This window comes from Euphorbia lathyris, chromosome 3 (assembly GCF_963576675.1).
Source record: "Euphorbia lathyris chromosome 3, ddEupLath1.1, whole genome shotgun sequence".
NCBI classification, from domain to species: Eukaryota; Viridiplantae; Streptophyta; class Magnoliopsida; order Malpighiales; family Euphorbiaceae; genus Euphorbia; species Euphorbia lathyris.
The window spans coordinates 100173193-100197896 of record NC_088912.1 but is presented as its reverse complement, the minus strand read 5'-3'; the positions used below and the strand labels follow the sequence as shown (position 1 = coordinate 100197896).

Here is a 24704-nt window from a genome sequence, read left to right as displayed (position 1 = left end):
TGGAGGTAAAGTGACGCATTGGGCAAGCACACACGCCTTTTAACAATGCGCCTGCATTGCTAATAGAATCGGTTATAGGCCAAATATGTTGCAATTGAAGTTGTGGAGCTAAAATGATGCATTGTTGTGCAAGTAAAAAGGTTTCATTTTAACGTTTTTGCTTATACATAGTTTACCCACACACCTTTTAACAATGTGTGTGCATTGATAATGGAATTGTGTCTAAATTGAAGTTGAGGAGCTAAAACAAGGAATTTGCATACAAAACCCAAGTTTTAACTTTTTCCCTTGTACATAGTTTTACCACATGCTTTTTAACAACGCCTTGACATTTCTAATAGAATCACGTATAGATCAAATGTGTTGAAATTGTGTTCTGGAGCTCAAATGACACATTGTGCATATTCAAAAGGCCGAGTTTTGGCTTTTTCCCTTATACATAGTTTAACCGCATGCATTTTATCAATGCGTCTGCATTGCTGATAGAATCAATACTAGGTCAAATATGCCGAATTTGAGGCTTAGTTTTAACTTTTACCTTATACATAGTAACATAGTTCAACCACATGCCTTTTAACAAGGCGTCTGCATTGCAAATAGAATTAGGTATGTGTTAAACGTGTCGAAATTGAAGTTCTAGAGCTAAAATGACACGTTTTGCAAGTCCAAAGGCCGAGTGTTTACTTTTTCCCTTATACATAGTTTAACCACACACATTTTCACAAAGTTTCTGCATTGCTAATAGAATCAGGAATAGGTCAAATTTTTCAAAATATATTGCAAATTATATTCTTCTCCGACACAGTTCTTAGTTGCCATATAATCAACTTCTTTTTGGTGACATCAACTTTTCGGTGTGTTTATATACACAAATTGGATGGAATGACTTTATTGAAATCAAATGTGACCTTTGTGAACCGTCAGAGATTAATATAAGATATATGATTGGGTCTTAACTATCAGCTTGAGCTTTTAGTTCAAACGGTTTCATGACATGGTATCCAAGCCTCTTGGACACCAAACGGTCGAGGGTTCGAGTCCTAGCAGCCTCATTAATTTGTGGAATTAAAAACACATGGTGGGATGGGCCTGTGTTGTACACGCTGCAAGCCCCAGTGCCCTAGTTTGTGATTGATTATGCAACTGAATTTCATTTTTCTTTTAGGTACTACTGCTCTCCACCAAGATACTTTCTTCCCTGACCCACGAGCACCATTACTGGAACCAGAACCAACACCAACTCATAGTAGCAAGAAGGAACCACATAGTAGCAAGAAGGAACGAAATAAATCTTCTGGTAATCTTCTAATTTCTTGTCAAGAGTGATTTTCTATTTCGTTTCTTTCTCTTAATTAATCATACTTGAAGCTTTGTGGAATTTTGAAATTCGTCTTTATTGTAGTATTTGGCTGCTTTATGTTTGTTGCTTAACTAAAGGAAAAAGTCAAAATTTGGCATTGTACTTATTGTTTGTCATTTTGGTTTATTTGATCATGTATTTGTCAAAATTGAATTTCTGGAGGTAAAGTGACACATTGTGCAAGTACATATCAATGCGCCTGCATTGCTAATAAAATTAGGAACGGAATTGAAGTTGAAGTTGTGGAGCTAAAATGATGCATTGTTGTGCAAGTTCAAAGGCCGAGTTTTAACTTTTACGCTTATACATAGTTTAACCGCATGCCTTTTAACTATGCGTCTGCATTGCTCATAGAATCAGGTCTAGGTCAAACCTGTCGAAATTGAAGTGCTAGAGCTAAAATGACGCATTGTGCAAGTACAAAGGCTGAGTTTGAACTTTTACCATTCTACATGGTTTAACCACATGCCTTTTAACAAGGCGTCTCTATTGCTAATAGAATTAAGTATATGTCAAATATGTCGAAATTGAAGTTCTAGAGCTAAAATGACGCCTTGTGCAAGTACAAAGGCGGAGTTTTGACTTTTTGCCCTTGTACATAGTTTAACCACACACCGTTTTACAACGCGTCTGCATTGCTAATAGAATCATGAATAGGTCAAATGTGTCAAAATATGTTGAAAATTATATTCTTGTCCGACATAGGGCTTAGTTTCTATATAATCAACTTTTTTCGTTTCCAACATCAACTTTCCATTGTGTTTTTATACACAAATTGGCTGGAATGTCTTTATCGAAATTGAATGTGACCTTTGTGAAACAAACTCCAAATTTCAGCGACTCTAAATTTTAGTGATCGTCGGTGCAATTTGCGGTGTTTGTTTCTGTTCAATACCGTAGTATGTGATTGATTATGCAATTGAATTTCATTTTTCTTTTAGGTACTGCTACCCTCCACCAAGACCCTGTAGCACCTACACCAACACCGGCACAAACACAAACACCAACACCAACACCAAAACCAACTCATAATAATAGTAAGAAGGAGCATCATAAATCTTCTGGTAATCTTCTAATTTCTTGTCGAGAATGTGTTTCTATTTCTTTTCTTTCTCTTAATATCGTATTTGAAGCTTGATGGAACCTTGAAATTCAGCTTTATTGTTGTATTTGGCATCCTTATATTACTTGTCATTTTGGTTTATGTACTTCAATTTTAGCTCATTTGAGTTTTGTATTAGTCAAAACATTCTTTTGGTTCCTCGGCACATTTAGTACTCGGTTTGTTCTTGTTAGATATTATATGAAGTGGACATTTAACTATGAGCTTGAGCTTTTAGTTCAAATGGTTCCATGACATGGTATCAGAGCCATTTTGATCAAGTGGTCTAGGGTTCGATTCTTGGCAGCCCCATTTGTTGATTTGATTGCAGGACATGGTAATATGGGTCTGTGTTGTGCACGCTTCAAGCCTAGTGGGCATTTGCGTGTGGGGATGTGTCAGATATTAATATGACAGTTCTTTTTTTATGAAGCCCCTTTTGGTTACAAAGTGTTTGGTTAGGATAGAAAAACAGCTACTAGAAGGAAAATCGGCTAATAGGTAGAAAACAGCAACAACAAATAGCTAAATAACAACAGTTGAACCAAACAGGCCCGTAATCCACTTTATTTTAGTTTTCGTGAAGTTGCCCTTTATTGATAGTACTGAAATAAATGCAAGTTACATAATTGAAGTACATAGTTTAACCACATTGGCCTCTGATAACGCATTTCCGTTGCTAATAGAATAACGTATGGATCAAATTTGTTGAAATTGAAGTTAGGGAGGTAAAGTGACGCATTGTGCAAGTACACGCCTTTTAACAATGCGTGTGCATTGCTAATAATCTGGTATTGGTCAAATGTGTCGAAATTGAACTTAGAGCTAAAATGATGCATTGTTGTGCAAGTACAAAGGCCGAGTTCTAACCTTTACACTTATACATATTTCAACCACGAGCCTTTTAACAACGTGTATGCATTGTTAATAGAACCATGTATAGGTCAAATGTGTCGAAATTGAAGTTGCGGAGCTAAATTGACGCATTTTGCATAAAAAGGCCGTGTTTTAAGTTTTGCACTTATACATTGTTCTACCACATGCCTTTTAACAATGCGTGTGCATTGCTAATAGAATTGGTGTAGGTCAAATGTGTCGAAATTGAAGTTCTCGAGCTAATATGACGCATTGTGCAAGTATAAAGGCAGAATTTTTAAATTTTTCCGTTTTAGAGGTCACAGGTTCAAGTCTTAGGAGCGGCCACTTGCCAAAAAAATTGGCAGGGGAAGGCGTGCCCCCAGTACATCCTTGTGGTGGGACCCCTCCCCGGACCCTCGCTTAGCGGGGACGCGTAGTGCACCGGGCTGCCCTTTTATACACAGCTCAACCACATGCTTTTTAACAAGGCGTCTGCATTGCTAATAGAATCAGGAACAGGTCAAATGTGTCAAAATATGCTAAAAATTATACTCTTGCCGATGGCGCTAGCTGCTGTGTTTATGTACACAAATTATCTGTGACGACTTTATTGAAACCAAAAGTGAACTTTGTGAGGCAAAGTCCAAATTTCAGTGACTAAATTTTATTGATCGTCGGTGCAATTTGCGCTGTTTGTTTCTGCTCAATCCCATTGCTGTAGTTTGTGATTGATTATGCAATTGAATTTCATTTTTCTTTTAGGTACTTCTACTCCCCACGAAGATAGTTTGTTCTTAGACTCATCAGCACCGACACCAGAACCAGTACCTGAACCTGAACCTGAACCTGAACCTGAACCTGAACCTGCACCTGGACCTGGACCTGGACCTGGAGCTGAAACTGAACCTGAACCTAAACCTGAAGCAAAACCAGAACCAGAACTTGAACCAGCACCAGCACAAGCACCAAATCATATATCTCCTGGTAATCTTCTAATTTCTTGTCAAGATTGATTCTCTATTCTTTCCTCTTTCTTAATTAATCATAATTGAAGATTGATGGAATCTTGAAATTCAGCTTTAGTGTAGTATTTCGCATCCTTATAGTTTGTTGCTTAACTGAAGGAAAAAGTCAAAATTTGGCATCGTTTTGGTTTATGTACTTCAATTTTAGCTCATTTGGCTCTCTAACAGTCGAACCAAACAAGCCTTTTGTCCACTTTTGTTTTAGTTTTGCAAAGTTTCCTTGATTGATAGTAATAAAATGAATGCGTAGTACACAATTGAAGTACATAGTTTATCTACATTGCCTCTTACAACGCGTCTACGTTGCTAAGTATAGGTCAAATATATCAAAATGGAAGTCCTTTAGCTAAAATAACGCATTTTGCAACGTGTCTGCATTGCTAATAGAATTGGTCAATGATCAAATGTGTCGAAATTGAAGTTGTGGAGCTAAAATGACAAGAGGCCAAGTCTTTAACGTTTGCCTTTATACCCAGTTTAACCCAAAGCCTTTTATCAACACATTTGCATTGCTAATAAAATCAATTACGGGTGAAATGTGTCGAAATCGAATTTGTGGAGCTAAAGGACGCATTGTGCAAGTTCCAAGGCCGAATTTTAACTTTTTCCCTTACACATAGTTCAACAACACGCCTTTTAGCAACGCGTCTGCAATGCTAATAGAATCAGGTATAGGTCAAATGTGTTGAACTTGAAGTTGTGGAGCTAAAATGACGTGTTGTGCAAGTACAATGGTCGACTTTTAACTGCCCTTATACATAATTTAACCACACCTTTTGACAAAGAATCTGCATTGCTAATATAATCAGGTATAGGTCAAATGTGTCGGAATTGAAATTCTTGGAGCTAAAATGACGCGTTGTGCAAGTACAAAGGCCATGTTTTAACTTTTTCCCTTATACGTAGTTTAACCATACGCCTTTTAAAACCGTCTGCATTGCTAATAGAATTGGGTGCGGGTCAAATGTGTCAAAACTGAGGTTCTTGAGCTTAAATGATGCATTGTGCAATTATAAAGGCCATGTTTGGACTTTTCCCCTCATACAAAGTGTAACCACACGCCTGTTATCTACGCGTTTGCGTTGCTAAGAGAGTTTGTTGTGCGGAATCAATGAAACATAAATAAATAAACAATCGAAAATGCAGATTTACGTGGTTCACCAACGTTGTGTTGGCTAGTCCACGGGCAGAAGGAGAATAGTATTTATTAGGAGGTGAAAAACAAATTACAAATTAGGTTTACATAATGGGGTATTTATAATACCCAATCTAACCTAATCCGACTTGGAACCCACGACCTAATCTGACTTGGAACCCACGAACCCATGATGTCCCCACGATGTCGAATCTAGCGAGACCCCGTTGCTTCCTGTCATAGTGTGTTATACTGATTCAAGGCATTACGACAATTGGGTATAGGACAAACCTGTCGAAATTGAAGCTAAAATGACGTATTGTGCATTTACAAAGTCGAGTTTTTACTTTTTCCCTGATACATAGTTTTACCATGTCTTTTAATGACGCGTCTGCATTGCTTTATGCCATTGAATTGCATTTTTCTTTTAGGTACTACTACTTGCCTCCAAGATATTTTGTACTTAGACCCGCCATCACCATCACAATCACAATCGTCATCACGATCACCATCACCAACACCAACAACACATAATAGCAAGAAGGAACGACTTAAAGGTAATCTTCTCTTTCTTTTCTTTCGTTTAATTAATCATACTTGAAGCTTGATGGAATCTTGAAATTCAGCTCTATTGTAGTATTTGGCATCCTTAATAGTTTGTTGCTTACAACAACAACAAAGCCTTAGTCCCGAAATGATTCGGGGTCGGCTAACATAAACCGTCATACGAAACCGTGAAATTAAGTCGTGACAGCAACATAAATTCTCTCCCTCCACTCCGTCCTATCCACTACCATATTTTCCTCAATCACCAATAAACTCATATCACTCTCAATCGCCCTCTTCCATGTTTGCTTAGGTCTTCCCCTACCCCTCACCATTGCACCACTCTTCGGTCCTCCTAACCAGCGCATCAAGCGCTCTTCGTCTTACATGGCCAAACCACCTTAGTCGGTTTTCCCTCATTTTATTCTCAATAGATGTAACCCCTACTTTTGTCCTAATTATTTCATTACTCACCCGATCCTTTCTCGTATGACCACACATTCATCTCAACATACGCATCTCCGCCACCGACATCTTATGAATGTGACAGTGTTTCACTACGCAACACACGTACCATATAACAGTGCAGGTCTAATTGTCGTACGGAAGAATTTTCACATCAGTCTATTAGGCATGCCTGGGTCACAAAGAAAACCCGTATCACTTATTGTTTGTCATTTTGGTTTATGTTCTTCAGTTTTAGCTCATTTGACTCCTGTATTTGTCAAAATTTATCTTTTGGTCCCTCTGCACATTTCGTGCTGGTTTGGTTCTTTTTCTAGCTCTTTTTTTATGTTGTATTTCAAACAGTAGATACAAAGTGTTTGGTTAGGATAGAAAACAACTACTTATACCTATTTTAGAAAGAAAATTAGCTAATATCTACCACGTATGTAATGGAAAACAATCACAACAACAAATAGTAAATAGAAACATCTGAATCAAACTGACGCTTAGTCCACTTTATTTTAGTTTTTTCAAAGTTACCCTTGATTGATTGCACTGAAATAAATGCAAAGTTACGCGATTGAAGTACATAGTTTAATCACATTTCCTTTCAATAATACATTGCTAATAGAATCAGGTATCGATCAAACGTGTCGAAATTCAAGTTCTAGAGCGAAAATGGTGCCTTGTGCAAGTATAAAGGACGAGTTTTTAACTTTTTCCCTTGTACATAGTTTAACCACATGCGTTTAACAACGCATCTGCATTGCTAATAGAATCAGGTAATGTCAAACGTCGAAATTGAAGTTCGGGAGCTACAATGACGCATTATGCAAGTACAAAGGCTGAGTTTTAACTTTTTCCCTTGTACATAGTTCAACCACACGCCTTTTATCAAAGCAAGTGCATTGCTGATAGAATCAGGTGTATGTCAAATGTGTCGAAATTGAAGTTCGGGAGCTAATTATGCAAGTACAAAGGCCAAGTTTTAACTTTTGCCCTTATAAATAGTTTAACCACCAGCTTTATATGCATTGATAATAGAATCGGGTATAGATCAAATGTGTCGAAATTGAAGTTGTCGTGGAGCTAAAATGACGCATTGTGCAAGTCCAAACGCCATGTTTTAACTTTTCTCCTTACACATACATAGTTTAACCACACCCCTTTTAAGTTTTAGCAACACGTCTGCATTGCTCAAGAGAATCATGTATAGGTCAAATGCGTCGAAGTTGAAGTTCTCGAGCTAGAATGGTGCATTCTGCAAGTACAAAGGCCGAGTTTTAACTTTTTCCCGTGTCTGAGTAACATGATTTCCTTCATCATAAATCAGGTCCAATGAAGAAACTGGAGAAACTGCTGATCCAATCCTGCAATAAGGTGTGTGCTGATTGTGGATCGCCAGACCCGAAATGGGTGTAAGTTTTTAATACTGAATTACAATTTCTTATCTTTCGATTTCGTTCACTTTAATCAATATATGAGTTTTTTTCTTCTTTTAGTTGAACTATTCATTTGGTTATATTTTCAGGTCCTTGAATTGTGGAGTGTTTATTTGTATCAAGTGTTCTGGTGTTCATAGAAGCCTCGGTGTACATATATCGAAGGTGCGGTTTTTGCAACTTCACTCTTCGTTTGCTCCGTGATTTCAGATTTTCTGATCTTGTGATGCTATGTTTTGGTTGAAAAGAGGCGTCTTTGGCTCTGGCTCGTGTCATTGGCAAAATTTATTGGACAGACACTATGGCTGGGAGGGGCCTTGGCCTCCCTAGCCAGCCCAAACATACGTTTCAGTAGGGTGGGTGAAAGATTTTGGCCCCCGTCAAAATCTCGAGTTGCCCCCCAGCCAGCCCAAAATTACATTTTAGTATGGTGAGTGAAGGATTTTGGGTCCGTCAAAATCCTGAGTTGGCCCCCAGCCCAACCAGTAACCCCTCTAAAATTTTGGCCCCCCTTGTAACTTTATCTGGCGCTCGCCCCTGCTTGTTTTGATAATTTAACGTTTAGTTCTTTGTACTTGTGTTTTTATGCAACTGTTATCCTTAGTTAACAGGTTAAACGCACTATTGATCATTGAATTTTCATGATTTCTCAAAATCGTCACTCAACCTCAATTTGTCTCAATAAAATCATTCAACTTTGAATTTTGTCTCAATTAAGTCATTCCGGCGACTTGAAGAGCAAAAAGACACCGGAAGACGTGGTTGCCACATCAGTAGTAGCCAATTTTCACCGCTGATCAAAACATGTGGCTGCCACCTAACTAGGTGGTAGCCATGTGTCGTTTCTGTCAGCAGTGTAAGTTGCTGGTGTGGAAGCCACGTCACTTTTCCGGTGTCTTTTTGCTCTTGAAGTCACCGGAGCGACTTAATTGAAACAACATTCAAAGTTTAATGATTTTATTGAGACAAATTAAAATTGAGTGACCATTTTGAGACAACAATGAAAGTTGAGTGACCAACGATGCATTTAACCCCGTGTTGGGCACGAAAACACTAAGTCCTCCATGCATGTCTTACCGGAAATGTATTGTTTTTGGTTCATTTTATGCGTGCTGAATGAATAAAACGAATCTTAGCCCATAGTCACTGATTGATTACTAAGAGAGATGTAAACTATGTTGCACGGAAACTCTTCTTCATATCCGTTTCTGTTTGAGTTTCTTTTCCGTTTCCGTTACCCTTCCCTAACTATAATTTTTTTTTTAAATAATGTTTCCCGGTATCCGAGGGCGAGCCTCGGCGCAACGGTACGTTGTTGTCGTGTGACCAAGAGGTCATGGGTTCGAGTCTTAGGAGCAGCCTCTTGCCAAATAAATTGGCAGGGGAAGGTTTGCCCCCAGTACAGGGGACACCGGTAGTGCACCGGGCCGCCAAAAAAAAAAACGTTTCCTGGTATCCGTTTCAGTTTCCGTGCAACATAGATTGTAATTTTGAATCTTGTTCATAGTTTTGTGCAAGAATTGTCTTGTGTTGTTGATGCTGTAGCTTGGTCTTTCATGTCCCAGGTTCTTTCTGTCAACCTAGATGATTGGGCCGAAGAACAGGTGGCGGCTTTCCTCGAATTGGGTGGAAATAATGCAGCAAACAGGAAATATGAAGCTTGCCTTCCAAATGATTGCAAAAAACCAAAATCGGATGCCTCTATAGACGAGCGCTTGGAATTTATTAGGTAACACTAATACAAAAATAGTCGTACTTCCATACATACGTAAACTCTACGAGAATCTGATTCGGAGTTTCGGAATCTAATAATCTAACAGGAGAAAATATGATCAGCTCGAGTTTTTGAACTCGAATGACCAAATGATCTGTGCTTATCGGCCAAGCAGAAACTCATCATGTTCTGGTTCTTCCACTGATAAGAGACATTACGAGAAGCAGCCAACAACACGACATCGTATTGGACACGCGTTTCGCAATAGTTGGGGTCGAAAAGACGCCGAGATGAAGGCCGTGAAAAAGAACAGCAGCATAATGGTACATACATAAACATATATCTACTTCATTGCGATCTAGTTGAAACGCTTTGTTTTAAGTACTGAATCTTGTTTTCTTTTAGGTCGGTATGGTTGAATTTATCGGATTAATCAAGGTTAATGTTGTCAAAGGAACTAATTTAGCTGTTCGAGATGTCGTTACTAGCGATCCCTATGTTATCCTTGCATTGGGACACCAAGTAAGCCTTTACTTCGTTTACGATCTTAGGTGTTGTTCGGTAAAACTGTAATGATGTACTCATTTCGTCTCTATTACTACGTCTTGCAGTCGGTTAGAACCCGCGTCATAAAGAACAACCTGAATCCGGTCTGGAACGAAAGATTAATGTTGTCTATCCCGGAACATATTCCTCCTTTAAAAGTGGTAATTTCCGCCGAAACTCAATAGCTTCTTGTTTTGTACTATTACTACTAAATCATTGATCTTCCGAAATGCAGCTTGTTTACGACAAGGATACATTCTCGACCGATGACTTCATGGGTGAGGCCGAGATTGACATCCAACCTCTAGTAAAAGCTGCAAAAGCCTACGAAACATCGAACATCAACGAGACAATGCAACTCGGAAAGTGGGTGGCGAGCAAGGACAACACTCTGGTGAAAGATGGTGTGATTACCTTAGTAGATGGGAATGTAAAACAAGAAATAAGCCTCCGGCTACAGAATGTAGAGAGGGGTGTGTTAGAAATCGAACTCGAATGCGTTCCTCTGACGCAATAACCGGCTCGGAAATGCGGGGAACTTGTGGTGTACATGGAAAATGCATAATAGGAAGAAGAATTTTTAGCCTAGTATTCTTGTATCCTCATTGATGATTTTGTGAATAGTTTGTAGAGGTTTCGTGTATTTGTAAACACGTTTCCGCGGTTAAAAAGTTCACGAATGCGAGTTTGAGGTTTCCTCTATTTGCAAAATCTGTTAGTAAATAAGAGGAATTTGAATCATTTGTAAAAGTAGACATTTTCACTAAAATGTTAGTAAACATTTTTATCATTATATCAAGTTAACACGTCACATCATTAACGGGTAAATTACACTCATGACTATTGGATTTTATCCATTTTAACATTGTGGTCACTCAACTTCAATTCTTAACCGTATGGCCACTGATTTTTACATTTTTTTTTTAACACTGGTAGCCAGTCAAAACCTTATAATGATTGTTGACGGTAGGGATGGCAACAGGTATGGTACCCGTGGGTAAAGCTGATCCCAAACCCTTACCCTTTTATTTTTTAATTACCCGTACCCGTCCCATTACCCTAACGGGTATAGTTTTTGCATCCCATACCCGTCCCATTTAATTCGCGGGTACCCTTACCCATTATTAAGAATCAATAAATAAAAGAAAAATATTACAAATTTAACAAAGTATAAATTTAATAAATCATCTATCTAAAAATTGAACAAATTGAACCTTAATTATTAAGAATAAAATAGCTTAGTAGTATCATTCAGTGGTTAAAAAATAAAAGACTGGAGTTCAAATCTCACGTCTTACAGTCTAAAAAACAATTATATTTATTGATATATAAAAAAATTATGACGGGTACCGAGTACCCTAGAGGGTATTCCCATACCCGTCCCATTACCGTAACGGGTAATGTTTTTGATCACATACCCGTGTCATACCTTTTTATACAGGGTACGGGTAGTCCCATTAGGATCGGATAGTGCCGGGTACCCGCAGGTATACTACTCGTTGCCATCCCTAGTTGACGGTCTCAAACTAAAAAATTCGAAGAGTTAGTGATATTTCAAGGAACTTTAATTTTTGAAAATATTCGTTTTGAGATCATTTAAGTGTTTTTTATTAGAAGAGATGTTTTGTATATTTGTAAACACGTTTCCGTGGTTAAAAAGTTCATAAATGCGAGTTTGAGGTTTCCTCTATTTGCAAAATCCGTTAGTAAATAAGAGGAATTTGAATCATTTGTAAAAGTAGACAGTCTATTAAACAAATTCAAATACTCTGAACTATTGAAATAATATTACATAAATTAAGGGTATTGCTATATACCGTAATAGTTTTTTCCACCTACCGCACTCTTTTGACATTTATGCCCTTGTCATAATTTTTTATCAAAAACTAAAACTTTTTTTTTCTCTCTTTTTGATTTTTTTTTTAAATGGATTTGGCTTAAACGAGCAGCGCGCACCGTTCCACCGTACGGTGGAACGAACGGCATGCCTGTTCCACCCGTGGTGGAAACGGCACGCGCCGTTTCCACCGTACGGTGGAACGAGAGCGCCGTTCGTTCCACCGTACAGTGGAACGAACGGCGCGTGCCGTTTCCACCACGGGTGGAACGAGCATGCCGTTCGTTCCACCCGTGGTGGAAACGGCACGTCCCGTCCGTTTAGGCTAAATTCATACGGATTCCGACTCCGATTCGGAGGCGGAGCCCGTGATTTCGGAGTAATTTTAAAAAAAAAAAACTTACGGGAGCATTCATGAAGCCTTTACCCGCTCATGTCTTTGGCGGCATGTCGTTTTAGGCCGGGTTTTTTTAAAATCCAAAAAGCTAGAGAGAATTTGAGAGTTTTGAGTTTTTTGAGTTTAAATTATGAGGAGGGCAAAATTGTCAAAAAAAATGCGGTGGTTGGAAAAAATATTGCGGTAAATAGCAGCCCACTAAATTAAATATAAATCAATATTAAGAGCAATATTAAGAGCACTATAAGGAACAAAACTAATAATATTCAAGAGTGGAGCCGGTGGCCGGGGGCTTCGGTTCCCTGGGCTGGTTCCACCCTTGGATATACTTATAAGAGTCTATCCTTTGTAAGACATGTGTAACTCGTTATTTCTGTTCTTCGTAGCATGCATGTTTTTTTATGGGAGTGTTTTTGCTGCCTAAGGACGTGATTAGGGCTAGAGTTGTAATTGAGCCGAACTGATGCTCGGCTCGTTATAAAATTAACGAGTTCGATCTCAACATTTTGTTCGTGATCTACTCACCAGCTATTCGCAAACTTGTTAACGAGATTGTTCACAAGCTTTGCTCGCAAGCATTTCGTTAATTCAATTTATGAATTTCGTTGCAAACAACTCATTAATTATGTTCATTAATTATATTGATTTGAATTTTTTAACACAAAACTATGTTGTTTTATATTTCCCCATTTATAGAAAATATTATTATTAAAAAAATAATCGAACCAAGCTTGCTCACGTGTTTGTTCATGAACATTGTAATCTAGCTTGCTCATGAGCTTGTTTTTGAACCTATAATCGAGTATGCTCGCTAGCTTTCGAGCGGAATTTCGTCATGCTCAACTTCGGTTCATTTATAAATTGAGCTCAACATGATCGAGTTTTTATCGAACTATTGATAGAAAATGTAAAAACTTAAAATAAGTTAAATACGGAAGATGTATAGCACGAATTTTAAAAAAAGTAAATCGACCAAAATCGGGGTATGTGGTTCTAATATGTAATAACATTCTAAGATGCGTGAAATATAGCTTCTGTATTTAATTTACTTTTTTGCGACCGAGTTTACGCAAGTTCAGGCGGCTAACTGAACATTTTATGCAAGTTCAGGAGGCTATCGGGGCGCTTTGAAAGTTCAGGAGGTCAATCAAGCTTTTTGGACAAGTTCTGGAGGCAAATGATGTATTAAGTCTTAATAATAATATCTTTACATTTCTGAAATTTACTCAATTTTATTTTTTGGAGTTCTACACTATAAATTATAGGGTTAAAGTGCAAAAATACCCCTAACGTTTTGGATCAAGAGAAATTTTACCCCTAACGTCTAAAATGGTGCAATTTTACACCTAACGTTGGAAGCCAATAGCAATTTTGCCCCTAACTTTGATAATTTGGGTCAATTTCAGAAATAATTCATCAAACTGTCTTCTCGGTCATGAATCTTATCATTTACACTTCGCATGTGTGTCATTTTAGCAGTAACAAATCACAAACCTATGTTGCGATGTGAAAGCAATAAAAAAATATACAGTCTTTTGTACGAATTGGACAAAAAATTCACTGAATTTATAAATATTAATCTTCAATTCTATTATTAAATTATAAAAAAACATGAAATCTTTTTTTTAGAACGAACTGATATGCAATTGGTGTAGAATAAGGAACAAAAATATCTGTATTTTATAATATTGTCTGAAATTGACCCAAATTATCAACGTTAAGGGTAAAATTGCTTTTGGCTACCAACGTTATGAGTAAAATTACACCATTTTAAACGTTAAGGTAAAATTGCTCCTCACTCAAAACGTTAGAGGTGGTTTTGCACCTTAACTCTAAATTATAAAAAACATGAAATCCTTTTTTTAGAACGAATTGATATTCAATTGGTGCGGAATAAGAAACAAAAATATATGTGTTTTATAAAATTGTTTGAAATTGACCCAATTTATCAACGTTAAGGATAAAATTGCTCTTGACTACTAATGTTAGAGGTAAAATTGCACCATTTTAAACGTTAGAGGTAAAATTGCTCCTGACTCAAAATGTTAGGAATACTTTTACACCTTAACCCATAAATTATATATAGACGACGAGAAGATTTTGTTTTTTAGGATTGGGAATTTCTGTAATTTGATTAAATCCAGACGCCAGTGATTTAAATCAATTCTAACTTATAATTTCAAATTTTAATTAAAATATATCATTTTAATTAAAATTCAAGTGATTTGAATTGATTTATGCAGAATTAAAATGTCTTTTTTAATTAAAAGGTATCAAAATTAGGTTTAATATATTATTTGTTTTCTGAATTTGTCTAAAAAGTTTGATTGGCTCTTTAAATTTTTAAGTGTCTCGAGAGCCCCCTCAACTTATATAAAATATTCAGTTAGCCCCCCAACTTGCGTTAAATATCACTTGGTCGCAAAAAAAAAATTAAGTTAAATACGATAGATGTATTCCACGCATTTTAGAATGTTATTACATAATTAAAAAATAGATTAAAAATGAAGTTATTGCTTGCTCAACTATACAACTTGTCTTCTCTAATATTAGATCTGTATACTCCGATTTTGGTCTTTTTACTTTTTTTTAAACTCGTATAATACATCTTCGAGTGATCAATTGGTTACATTTGATGTAAGTTCAAGAGACTAATTGAACATTTTATACAGGTTGAGGGGATTATCGTAACACTTTGAAAGTTCAAAGAACCAATCAAGTTTTTTTGGATAAATTCAGGGGGCAATTGATGTATTAAGCCATCAAATTATGCTTTTTTCCTTAGATACATGGCATACACAATTATAGGGTTGGTGAATTTAATATCATGGATTTACTTTCCAAATTTAAAATAAAAAATTTATCTATAAATTAAACAAAAACAGACAAAACAACCAAACAAATTAAAAAATTCCAGTAATTCTCTGAATCTCAACAAAATAAAAAAAAATGGCAATCAAGTTTTCATCGGTGTTGAATTAAGTTGCATTGGTTTTCACTTCATGTAAGTTCATATATATATTTAATTTGAAGTTCTTACGAATTTTATTTTATTTATACTAATTATATATTAATGCAGGTTCAAAAACTGCAAACGGTGCTTATGAGATAGCTAGAGGACCAATAGCAGATTTCACTTGCAATACAACAGCTGACTGTGCTGCTCCGAATCACTGTCTTTGTTCTACTTGTACTTGTATCCAAAATAAGTGTTTTTGCAGCGTCTCTGCATTAGACACAGAAACAGGCATTTAAATCTTAATATGGAATAAAATATGTACGACCTATCGCATATTAATAAAGTTTCTGAGATTTACTCGAATTTGTTGGGGTTTTTTTTTTTTTTTTTGGATTTCTATAATATGAATTATGATAGATGTAACATATGCAACAATTTTAAGACTGAATCAACTTAATTAATCTCCTAAGGCTTAAGGTGTTATTGAGTCTCTGATCTATTCAAAATTTTATCATTTGGCCTCTGATCTATTCAAAATTTTATCATTTGACCTCTGATCTATTATTCGGTCATATTTGGTCCCTGAACTATTCCAATTGGTAAAATTTCACCCAATTTAGATGGAAACTTGACAAAACCGTTACCCCCTCATATGTAATGATATTTTTACATATGAGCTTAACACGTCACACATCTTGAAGTTTATTTGTTATATAAACTCTCTTATAGTTTATTTGTTACATAAACTCTCTTATGCCAAAATAATTAATTAGATTAAAAAAATAAAAACAAATAAAAACAAATCACTAAACTAAAATTGATCAAATTTAAGTGTAAAATTATGTGCTAATAGAATAACAATTATGTCAAAACTCTATTTAAATTGGGTAAAATTGTATAAATTGGGATAGATCAGGGACCAAATATGTCCAAATTATATGTCAGCGACCAAATAACAAAATTTTAGATAGATCGATGGCCAAATAATGGTTTAATCCATATCCTAATAAGAACAGAAAAGGAAAAACTTTCAATTGAAATATATATATATATATATGATATGTTCTGATATTCTGCAATTACATTTTTTCAAAACTTATTTCTATATATATAACAGGTGAATGAATATAATATTAGGGTAAATTACACCCATGGCCACTGAACTTTATCATTTTAACATTGTGACTACTGAATTTTAATTTTTAACAGTATGACCACTGACTTTTACACTTTTTAACATCGGTAGCCATTCAACTTTAACAAACTCCTCAAAATAACTGTTAACGACCTCAAAATGAAAATATTCAAAAATTAAAGTTGTTCGTAACGTCGATTTTAATAATATTCAAATAATAATAAAACTTTGAATTTCATTCAACAATGTTCATTTTAATAATATTCAAATAATAATAAAAGCATAACATTCATTTCATCTCTTAAACAAAAAATTTAAAGTTAATTATAATTTAAAGTATTAAAATCATCAACTAGTTCTAAACTAAGTAAAAATCATTAATTGAGTCATCATTTTATCTCAAAATTAAAAATTGTAACTATGCTAAATGGACTGTATGATCTTTATGTTGGCTTGAAATAGGTTTGGAAAAGAGGGTCTAAGACTGTTTCAACTGAATGATTTTCAGTGAGGATTCAATTGATGATTTTTGTTTAGAATATGGATTCAATTGATGATTTTTATTCAGTTGGATGACCCGATTGATGATTTTGATAGTTTAAAATTCTATTGAAGCTTTAGTTAGAGGGGCGAAATGGGTATTACATATGGGATAAAATATAATTAGCCTAATATACAAATAACCCCCTAAACTTGTCCAAATGTTGCAACTGTCCCCATCAACTTTCAATTGTAACAACTTACCCCTTAAACTTGTCCAATTGTAAAACATAACCCCAAATTGGGAATTTTTTTACCCCGTATTTGAAGCAACCGTAAAAAAGTTTTTCCGGATTCGTATCACGCCAAAGATCTGATTATCATACTCCACGAGCGTTGCAGATTTTGTATTTCACGTGTTTCTTCAATTGCAGTCCATGTCAGCAATTTGGGGTTGTGTTTTACAATTGGACAAGTTTAAAGGGTAAGTTGTTACGATTGGACAAGTTTGAGAGGTAAGTTGTTACAATTGAAACTTGGAGGGGGCATTTGCAATATTTGGACAAGTTCAGAGGGTTATTTGTGTATTAGGCCAATATAATTTGATTTAAAGAATAACTTTTGGTATTTTATCTTCTGTTTGTTTGGCACAATCTGAAAATTAATGGACAATTCAATTTATTTGGAAAGCACAACTCCAACAACATAAATATTTCCAAAATTGCAAATTCACTATTCAGTTTTTATTTGGTAGGATGCTGAATATTGACGGTCAAGAATAATTTTACGTTTAACATTTAAAATAATATAATTTTATTCCTGAAATTCACAGCAAAAAGCAAATTTATCCCTAATATTGTTAATTTGAAAAATAATTTATCAAACTATATTTTTCAGTCATGAATCTTATCATTTACACTTTACATTTACATCTTTTTATCATTTAATAGTAATAGATCATAAACACATGGATATATATGAAAAATATTGAAAAAAATATATTATATTTTTTACGAGTTGGACAAGAAAAATCCAAATATTTTATTGAATTTAATTTTTTTTTTGGAATCAAATGATATGCACATAATAAAAGCTAACATATCTATGTTTCATAATGATCTCTGAAATTGACCCACCTTTGAAATTTTTCACTGTTAAATCACTAAAAGCTATTTGTTGTAATTGTTAGCTATTTCTGTAATTGTTAGCTATTTCTGTTAAGTAGTCGCAAAGCTCATAGATAAACTAAAAGGATATTTGGTTCACTTGTTCTAATTGTTAGCTTTTTTTTTTTTATAAGTAGTAGATGCTAATTGTTTTTTTTTTTTTTTTTTTTTTGTAAAAACAGTTGTTTCGAAAGTTTACCGAACACTTAATATCTCACGTTTAGAGTTAAAAAGAAAAAATCCTTATTTGTTTACCTATAAATTTTGTCCTCTCTGATATTAGACAGAACTTAGTCGTTTTACTTTTCCAAAACACGTGCAACACATCATGCAAGGCCATGTTCTTTATTACTTAATTTCAGTAAGTTCAGTAATTAATTCAGTTCAGTTCAATAATTTATCACTACTTATTATAATCATAATTATTTTTTATAATTATTTTTTTCATTATTACTATTATCATTATTATTAGAACCGTTATTATTTTTTTCAGATTTTTATTTTAATTATTGCTATTTTTAAAGGATTATATTATTGTTTCAGTACAATTCAGTTCAGTTTTTTTAGTCATAAAGAACAGAGCATGTTTTACAACCTGGTGATTAATTAACTACATTTTACGGTTCGAAAGGCTATTAGGACATTTTAATCGAACTTTTTAGACAAATTTAAGAATAAATGATGTATTAAACCTAGTTTAAATAGTTCCATGACATCACGAGAAGGAACAATTCAACATATTTGCAACAATTTTACTAGTTCTGTCAATTTTTAACGCCACACGAAAAGAAAAAAAAAACGCATCAAAATAAACCATCCGTTTGACACGATTATCACGTGCAACGTATAAAGATTGTGACCCGATAACTCATTGGAAATTTTAGCAAGTGAGACATCCATCATTCCACAACTATTCCCTGCAGTTCCGGAAAAGAATGTCCAAATGAAAATGAACAAGTAGTCACAACTAAATCAAGATTATGTACCTGTTTAGTTCTCTAAACAATAGATATATAAAATAATGGTCAATAGATAACTAATAACTATCCGCTACCGACAACAACAAACACTGAACAATAGCTGAACCAAACAGACTCTCTATTAGTGTTCGTTAATAGCTAGCTAATAACTATCGGCTACCGACAACAACGAAAATACTGAACCATAGCTGAACCAAACAGACGCTCTATCAGTGTTCGCAAGTGAGATGGGAGAATCCTGTGAGGGATCGAATTAAACTGCCATCGAAGGGATGCTGATTCTGGAGGTGAGAGTTAGTACTTGATAACGAGACTCGGATCACGAAGCAGAGTCGACTTAAAGGTCTGAATCAGTGGTATTAGATAATATAAGAAATAGGGCAGGGTTTTAACAAGAATGATCGTTCTTTGGAGAAGAATCTTTCGTTTTCACACTTAGCCACAAGCGAAGCAAAAGGATACGAGCAAAGCAGTGGTAGGGTGAGATGAGGTTCCACGCACAGCACGTCTTTTCACGCTCATAAAAAGAAGAAAGAGAAGGTTTAGGTGCCAATCATATACAGTAAGCCAACCCCATAAGCCAATCTAGTTAATAACTGGAGGCTATCCACGACAACAAACACTAAACAACAGCTGGACCAAACAGACGCTCTATTAGTGTTTGTCAACAGCTTGCTAATAACTATCAACTACTAAAAACGATGCGAACACTAAACATCAGCTGAACCAAACAGAGACTCTACTAGTGTTCATCAATAGCTAGCTAATAACTATCAGCTTCCTTTTAGCAGCTACTTCTTATTATAGATATAAAATGTACGGTTATAATTGAGAAACAGTTACCAATAGCTAGCTAATAACTCAGCTACCGACAACAACAAACACTAAACAACAGCTAAATGACAACAACAATTACCAAACAACGGATAAACCAAACAGACACTTTATCAGTGTTCGTCAATAGCTAGCTAATAACTATCAGCTTGCTTTTTCTAGCTATCTTTTACTGTTTTACGCTAAACAATAGATATAAATGTTTGGTTAAATGTTTGGTTATAATTGAGAAAAACAGCAAATATTAAACAACAGCTGAACCAAACAGACGCTCTAGTAGTATGCGTCAATAGCAATCCGCTACCGACAACAAGAAACACTAAACATCAGCTGAGCCAAAAAGACGCTCTATTGAAGTTCGTCAATAGCTAGCTAATAATTATGAGGTACCGACAACAACAAACACTAAACAACAGCTGAGCCAAAAAGAAGCTGTATTAGTGTTCGTCAATAGCTAGCTAATAACTATCACAGCTATCGACAACAACAAATACTAAACAACAGCTGAGCCAAGCGTCTGTTAGTGTACGTCAATAGCTAGCTGCTAACCATCAGGTACCGACAACAAAAAACATTAAACTACACCCGAACCAAACAGACGCTCTAATAGCTAGCTAATTAGAAAGGTGCATTAGTGGTTAATACGTTGTAATTGGATAAGTTATTAGGAATATGACGGAACTACTATCAGCTACCGACAACAACACAAATACTAAACAACAGCTGAACCAAACAGACCCCCTCCATTAGTGTTTGTCAATAGAGGCTCTAATAACTACGAAAACAGAAAACAGTAAACAACAGATGAACTGAACAGACGCTCTATTAGTGTTCGTCAATAGCTAGCTAATAACTATAGGTTACCGACAACAACAAATACTAAACAACAGCTGAGCCAAACAGGCGCCCAGGTACTGACAACAACAAACATTAATAATACCAAAAAAAAAGACACGCTCTATTAGTATTCGTCAATAGATAGCTAATTAGAAAGGTGTGTTAGCAGTTAATAAGTTATAATTGGATAATTTAGTAGGAATATGACGGAACTACTATCTACTATCGAGGGCGAGCCTTGGTGCAACGGTAAACGTTGTTGTCGTGTGACCGAGAGGTCACGTGTTCGAGTCTTAGGAGTGGCCTCTTGCCAAAATAAATTAGCAGGGGAAGGCTTGCCCCCAAGACACCGAGAGGTCACGTGTTCGAGTCTTAAGAGCGGCCTCTTGCCAAAATAAATTAGCAGGGGTAGGCTTGCCCCCAAGACACCCTTGTGGACGGACCCCTCCCTGGACCCTCGCTTAGCGGGGACGAGTAGTGCACCGGGCCGCCCTTTATGACGAACTACTATCAGCTACCAACAACAACGCAAATACTAAACAAAAGCCGAACCAAGCAGACCCCTCCATTAGTGTTTATCAATAGAGGCTCTAATAACTACGAAAACAGCAAATGGTAAACAAAAGCTGAACCGAACAGAACAAGAGTTGTTCATAACATTCATTCATATCGAAATTGCAAGAGCTGTTCATCATAACATTCATTTCATACCGAAATTGCAGAAAAAAAAGCATCAATTGTAGAAGATAAGACAGGAAAAACTTAGGGAAAAAAAAGACCCCTTTCTCATTACAATCATGATTTGCACATTAGCAACCCTAAGTTGCATTGCATTTAGTACTAAATATTTACATAGCAAAAAGGAGATACTTTCTCCTCCTGTAAGAAAATACTAGCATAACACCAAACCAAACCAAGTTTTGATGTTTCCACAATACAAGACAGACTCTTATTCCTCCACGAAATGAAACACGGATTCGGTCCAGGGACGGAACCGGTGATCATTCAGTAAGAAAATGGAAAACAAACTAAACCCATGAATCCAAACTGAAGTTTAATACATCATCCACATTCATACATACAGAACAAGCAGGGCAAATCATATAATGTAAAAATCAAGAACAGCACTCAGGGCAACGAATTAACCCGTTTTCGTTGCATTCCAAGCATCTCTTTAGCACCTCTTCATCTTCATCAAAGATCTTTCTACTGCCACTACAATTCCCACAAGGTTTAAACCTTGCATCCCCGCACCCTTCACAAAGGGACACGGAATCTCTCTTTGGAAATCCGTCTAGAATCTTAGCCAATTCACCAGTTTCATACATTTGCTTAATCACCTCTGCTCCACCCATGTGTTTCCCCTTTATAAACACTTGTGGTAAGCTAAAATGTTTTTCCCCCAAAACGCTCTGCAATTCCTTCTTATAAGCTGAATCCATTGAAATATCTCTCTCATCAATCCATACCCTAAACCCTCTGAAAATCATCATAACTGCATAACAATCTTCAAATGTCCTTCTAATCCCTCGTAAACTGGTTAAATAAACCACAATTCTATCTTCTGTACCGGCTAATCGAATTTCATTGAAAGGGTACCTATGATAATCAGCTCCCATTGATTTCACGGACTTGAGCTTGTTTGATTGAGATATCAATTGGGTATGCAATTCTGTGGTACTTGATTTAGCCGATTTCGAGGCTTCGAAGATATTACAGAGCTTTTTAACCTTGCCTTTCATGGATTCTAAGGAATTGTAGAATCTAGAAGGGGAATTAATGTAATCTCTTTGGGAATTTTTGGGTGGAGAACGAATTGTGAAAGAACGGCTAAACAAGGAAGGAACCATCGTGTTGGGTTTCGCTTTACCCTTGAATTCCACGTTATTTTCGAATCCTGCCATCGACCCAACTCACAAAGCAACCGGAATTTCAACGAATCGAACAAATTAGGGTTTTCCAGATCAAGATTCAGACGATCTTGACCTTTCAATTTTTGGGGGCAGAAATGATCAAAAAAATTGAAAGCTAATATAAATTTTCTTTCTCAATCAACGAAAACCCAAAAAGAAGGAAGAAAAAAGCAACCCTAACCGTTTGAATTAGAGGCTGCAACAAAACCGGATGATGTTTGCTTGCAGGCGAAGATGAGAAGAAGATAACCGGAGGCGAAAAAGACGGTGAAAAGGTGGAGGAGGGCGGTGGCAGCTGATCAAGGAAGCGAAGGCGGTGAAAAAAAGTTGATTGAGTTGGGTTTTGATTTTTCTGTGTGAATGGGTTTCGTTTTTTTGCAGAGAGATTAAGGGAAGAAGACAGGTAAAACAGAGAGAAATTTATGGGCTCTGTTTGGATTTCTGGTTTTATTGCTTTTAAGCTGTTTAGCTTTTGAGGAGATAATAAATGTGGAGGAGCTGATTTTGGAGGCTTAATTATAAAGCCAAGTATATTTATTTTTATTTTTTAATTCCTTTTATGTAAAATAATATTTTATTTTATTTTTTTGAAAAAAAAATTGAAGTTTTTGAGGTTTGGTAGTGATGGTTGGGGCCAAAGTCATACCCTACACTTTCCTTTTGCCTTCAAAAAGGCGGTTTGTTTGAATATTGATTTTGATTGATGTTTTTATTTTTACTACTTTTAACTATGATTAAAAAATTAAAAAAATTAAAAATTACAAAATTGGAAAAATAATATCTTGATGCCTATCTTTTTTATTTTCTAATATATTATAGATATATTGTAATATTTGTTATTTATTGTTTCCTGTTAATTGTTACTTTTGTTTGTTCGTAATGTGAGAGCTTGCTGAGTCCATTAGGTGATGTAGATTGAAATCGATTAAAGGTTTTAATCGTAAACCAATAAAGAATACAATCTTCTCTAGCTAAACTAGAAGGTTAAGTAAACCCAAGAATTGATAATCCAAGCTCTAATGGAGGTTTTTAGTTTTAATTCATTCAAAGTTAAGGAACATTATAAAGAGGAGGGTTTAAATACTCTCCAAAATAACAAAGATAAAGACCAAAAACCCATGAATAGGGTTTTGGGCATAGCATGTGCCTAAGGGTATGATGGGAAAGGAAAGAGTCCATGGTAGTTTAGTAAATAAGGGTTGGTGGCAAAACAGTAAATAAACACTGACGGTATTGGTCCCCTCTTGATAAGAACTTGGAGGAGAAATATTCCCTCAGCAGTCCACGCCCCGCGTGGGTCTTGGTACGCTCCACGTAACGCGGCTCCTAATCCGGGAGAATCTTCGCGGAGGACTTTACGCGTGGGATTCCTGGAGTCACGCCCCGCGTATTGGAGCTTCTACTCCCGGTGACCAGGGGTGGTGAACTTCACGCGAAGCGTCTTCGGGACTACGCCCCCGCGTGCTTGCCCTCCTGGGTTGGTTTTTCCTCCAGCGCCGAATCCATGCCCCGCGCTCCTGAGCTTCTAGGCAAATCTTCGAGACTTAGTTCCTTCACGCCTCGCGCCTTGGCGAGCACGCCCCGCGTGCTAGGCTGGTTTCCCCGGTTTTCGATATTCTCGTCCCTTGGCTCCGGGCTCGGGCTTAGTGAAAGGATGCCCTCATCATTCTCCCCTTCTTCGAAAGAGTCGGACTCCGTCCCCGATGCCTTGGTTGGCAACGTTCCCTCCGGCTTCCACAAGCTAAGATCCTGCACGTTAAAAGAAGAAGACATTATCCCAAGCTAATTGGGAAAGGTTAGTTGATACGTGTTGGCACTAATCTTCTTCGTGATCCGGTAAGGGCCATACTTCCTCGGCCTCAGCTTACTACTTGGGGTATGCATAAGACGTTCTTTGCCCAAGTATACCATCACCTTGTCCCCCACCTCAAACTGTACATCCCGTCGGTGCTCATCCACCTTAGTTTTGACCTGGCTATTCTTCTCCTTAA

The 24704-nt window shown here is 36.2% G+C and overlaps 2 protein-coding genes across 16 annotated transcripts in view; one reads left to right on the top strand and one right to left on the bottom strand.

Annotated features, from left to right (window-relative positions):
* Positions 1 to 10968, top strand: part of LOC136223978 (uncharacterized) — a 39983-nt gene extending 29015 nt beyond the window's left edge. For all 15 annotated transcript variants that reach the window (XM_066012170.1, XM_066012173.1, XM_066012167.1 and 12 more), the window contains 11 exons: positions 1166 to 1297; positions 2302 to 2424; positions 4083 to 4304; positions 5912 to 6037; positions 7807 to 7891; positions 8005 to 8080; positions 9481 to 9644; positions 9736 to 9952; positions 10035 to 10151; positions 10241 to 10336; positions 10411 to 10968. In XM_066012170.1, coding sequence (XP_065868242.1) covers positions 1166 to 1297; positions 2302 to 2424; positions 4083 to 4304; positions 5912 to 6037; positions 7807 to 7891; positions 8005 to 8080; positions 9481 to 9644; positions 9736 to 9952; positions 10035 to 10151; positions 10241 to 10336; positions 10411 to 10692 — 1640 coding nt within the window. In that variant the 3' untranslated portion in view covers positions 10693 to 10968. The remainder of the gene's footprint in view (positions 1 to 1165; positions 1298 to 2301; positions 2425 to 4082; positions 4305 to 5911; positions 6038 to 7806; positions 7892 to 8004; positions 8081 to 9480; positions 9645 to 9735; positions 9953 to 10034; positions 10152 to 10240; positions 10337 to 10410) is intronic.
* Positions 10969 to 21554: 10586 nt separating this feature from the next.
* LOC136223968 (uncharacterized protein At5g39865) lies at positions 21555 to 23208 on the bottom strand. Its single transcript, XM_066012152.1, has one exon. It carries the CDS (start codon positions 22702 to 22704, stop codon positions 21916 to 21918), a length of 789 nt encoding a protein of 262 aa, XP_065868224.1. The 5' UTR covers positions 22705 to 23208; the 3' UTR covers positions 21555 to 21915.
* Between the last annotated feature and the right edge of the window lie 1496 nt (positions 23209 to 24704).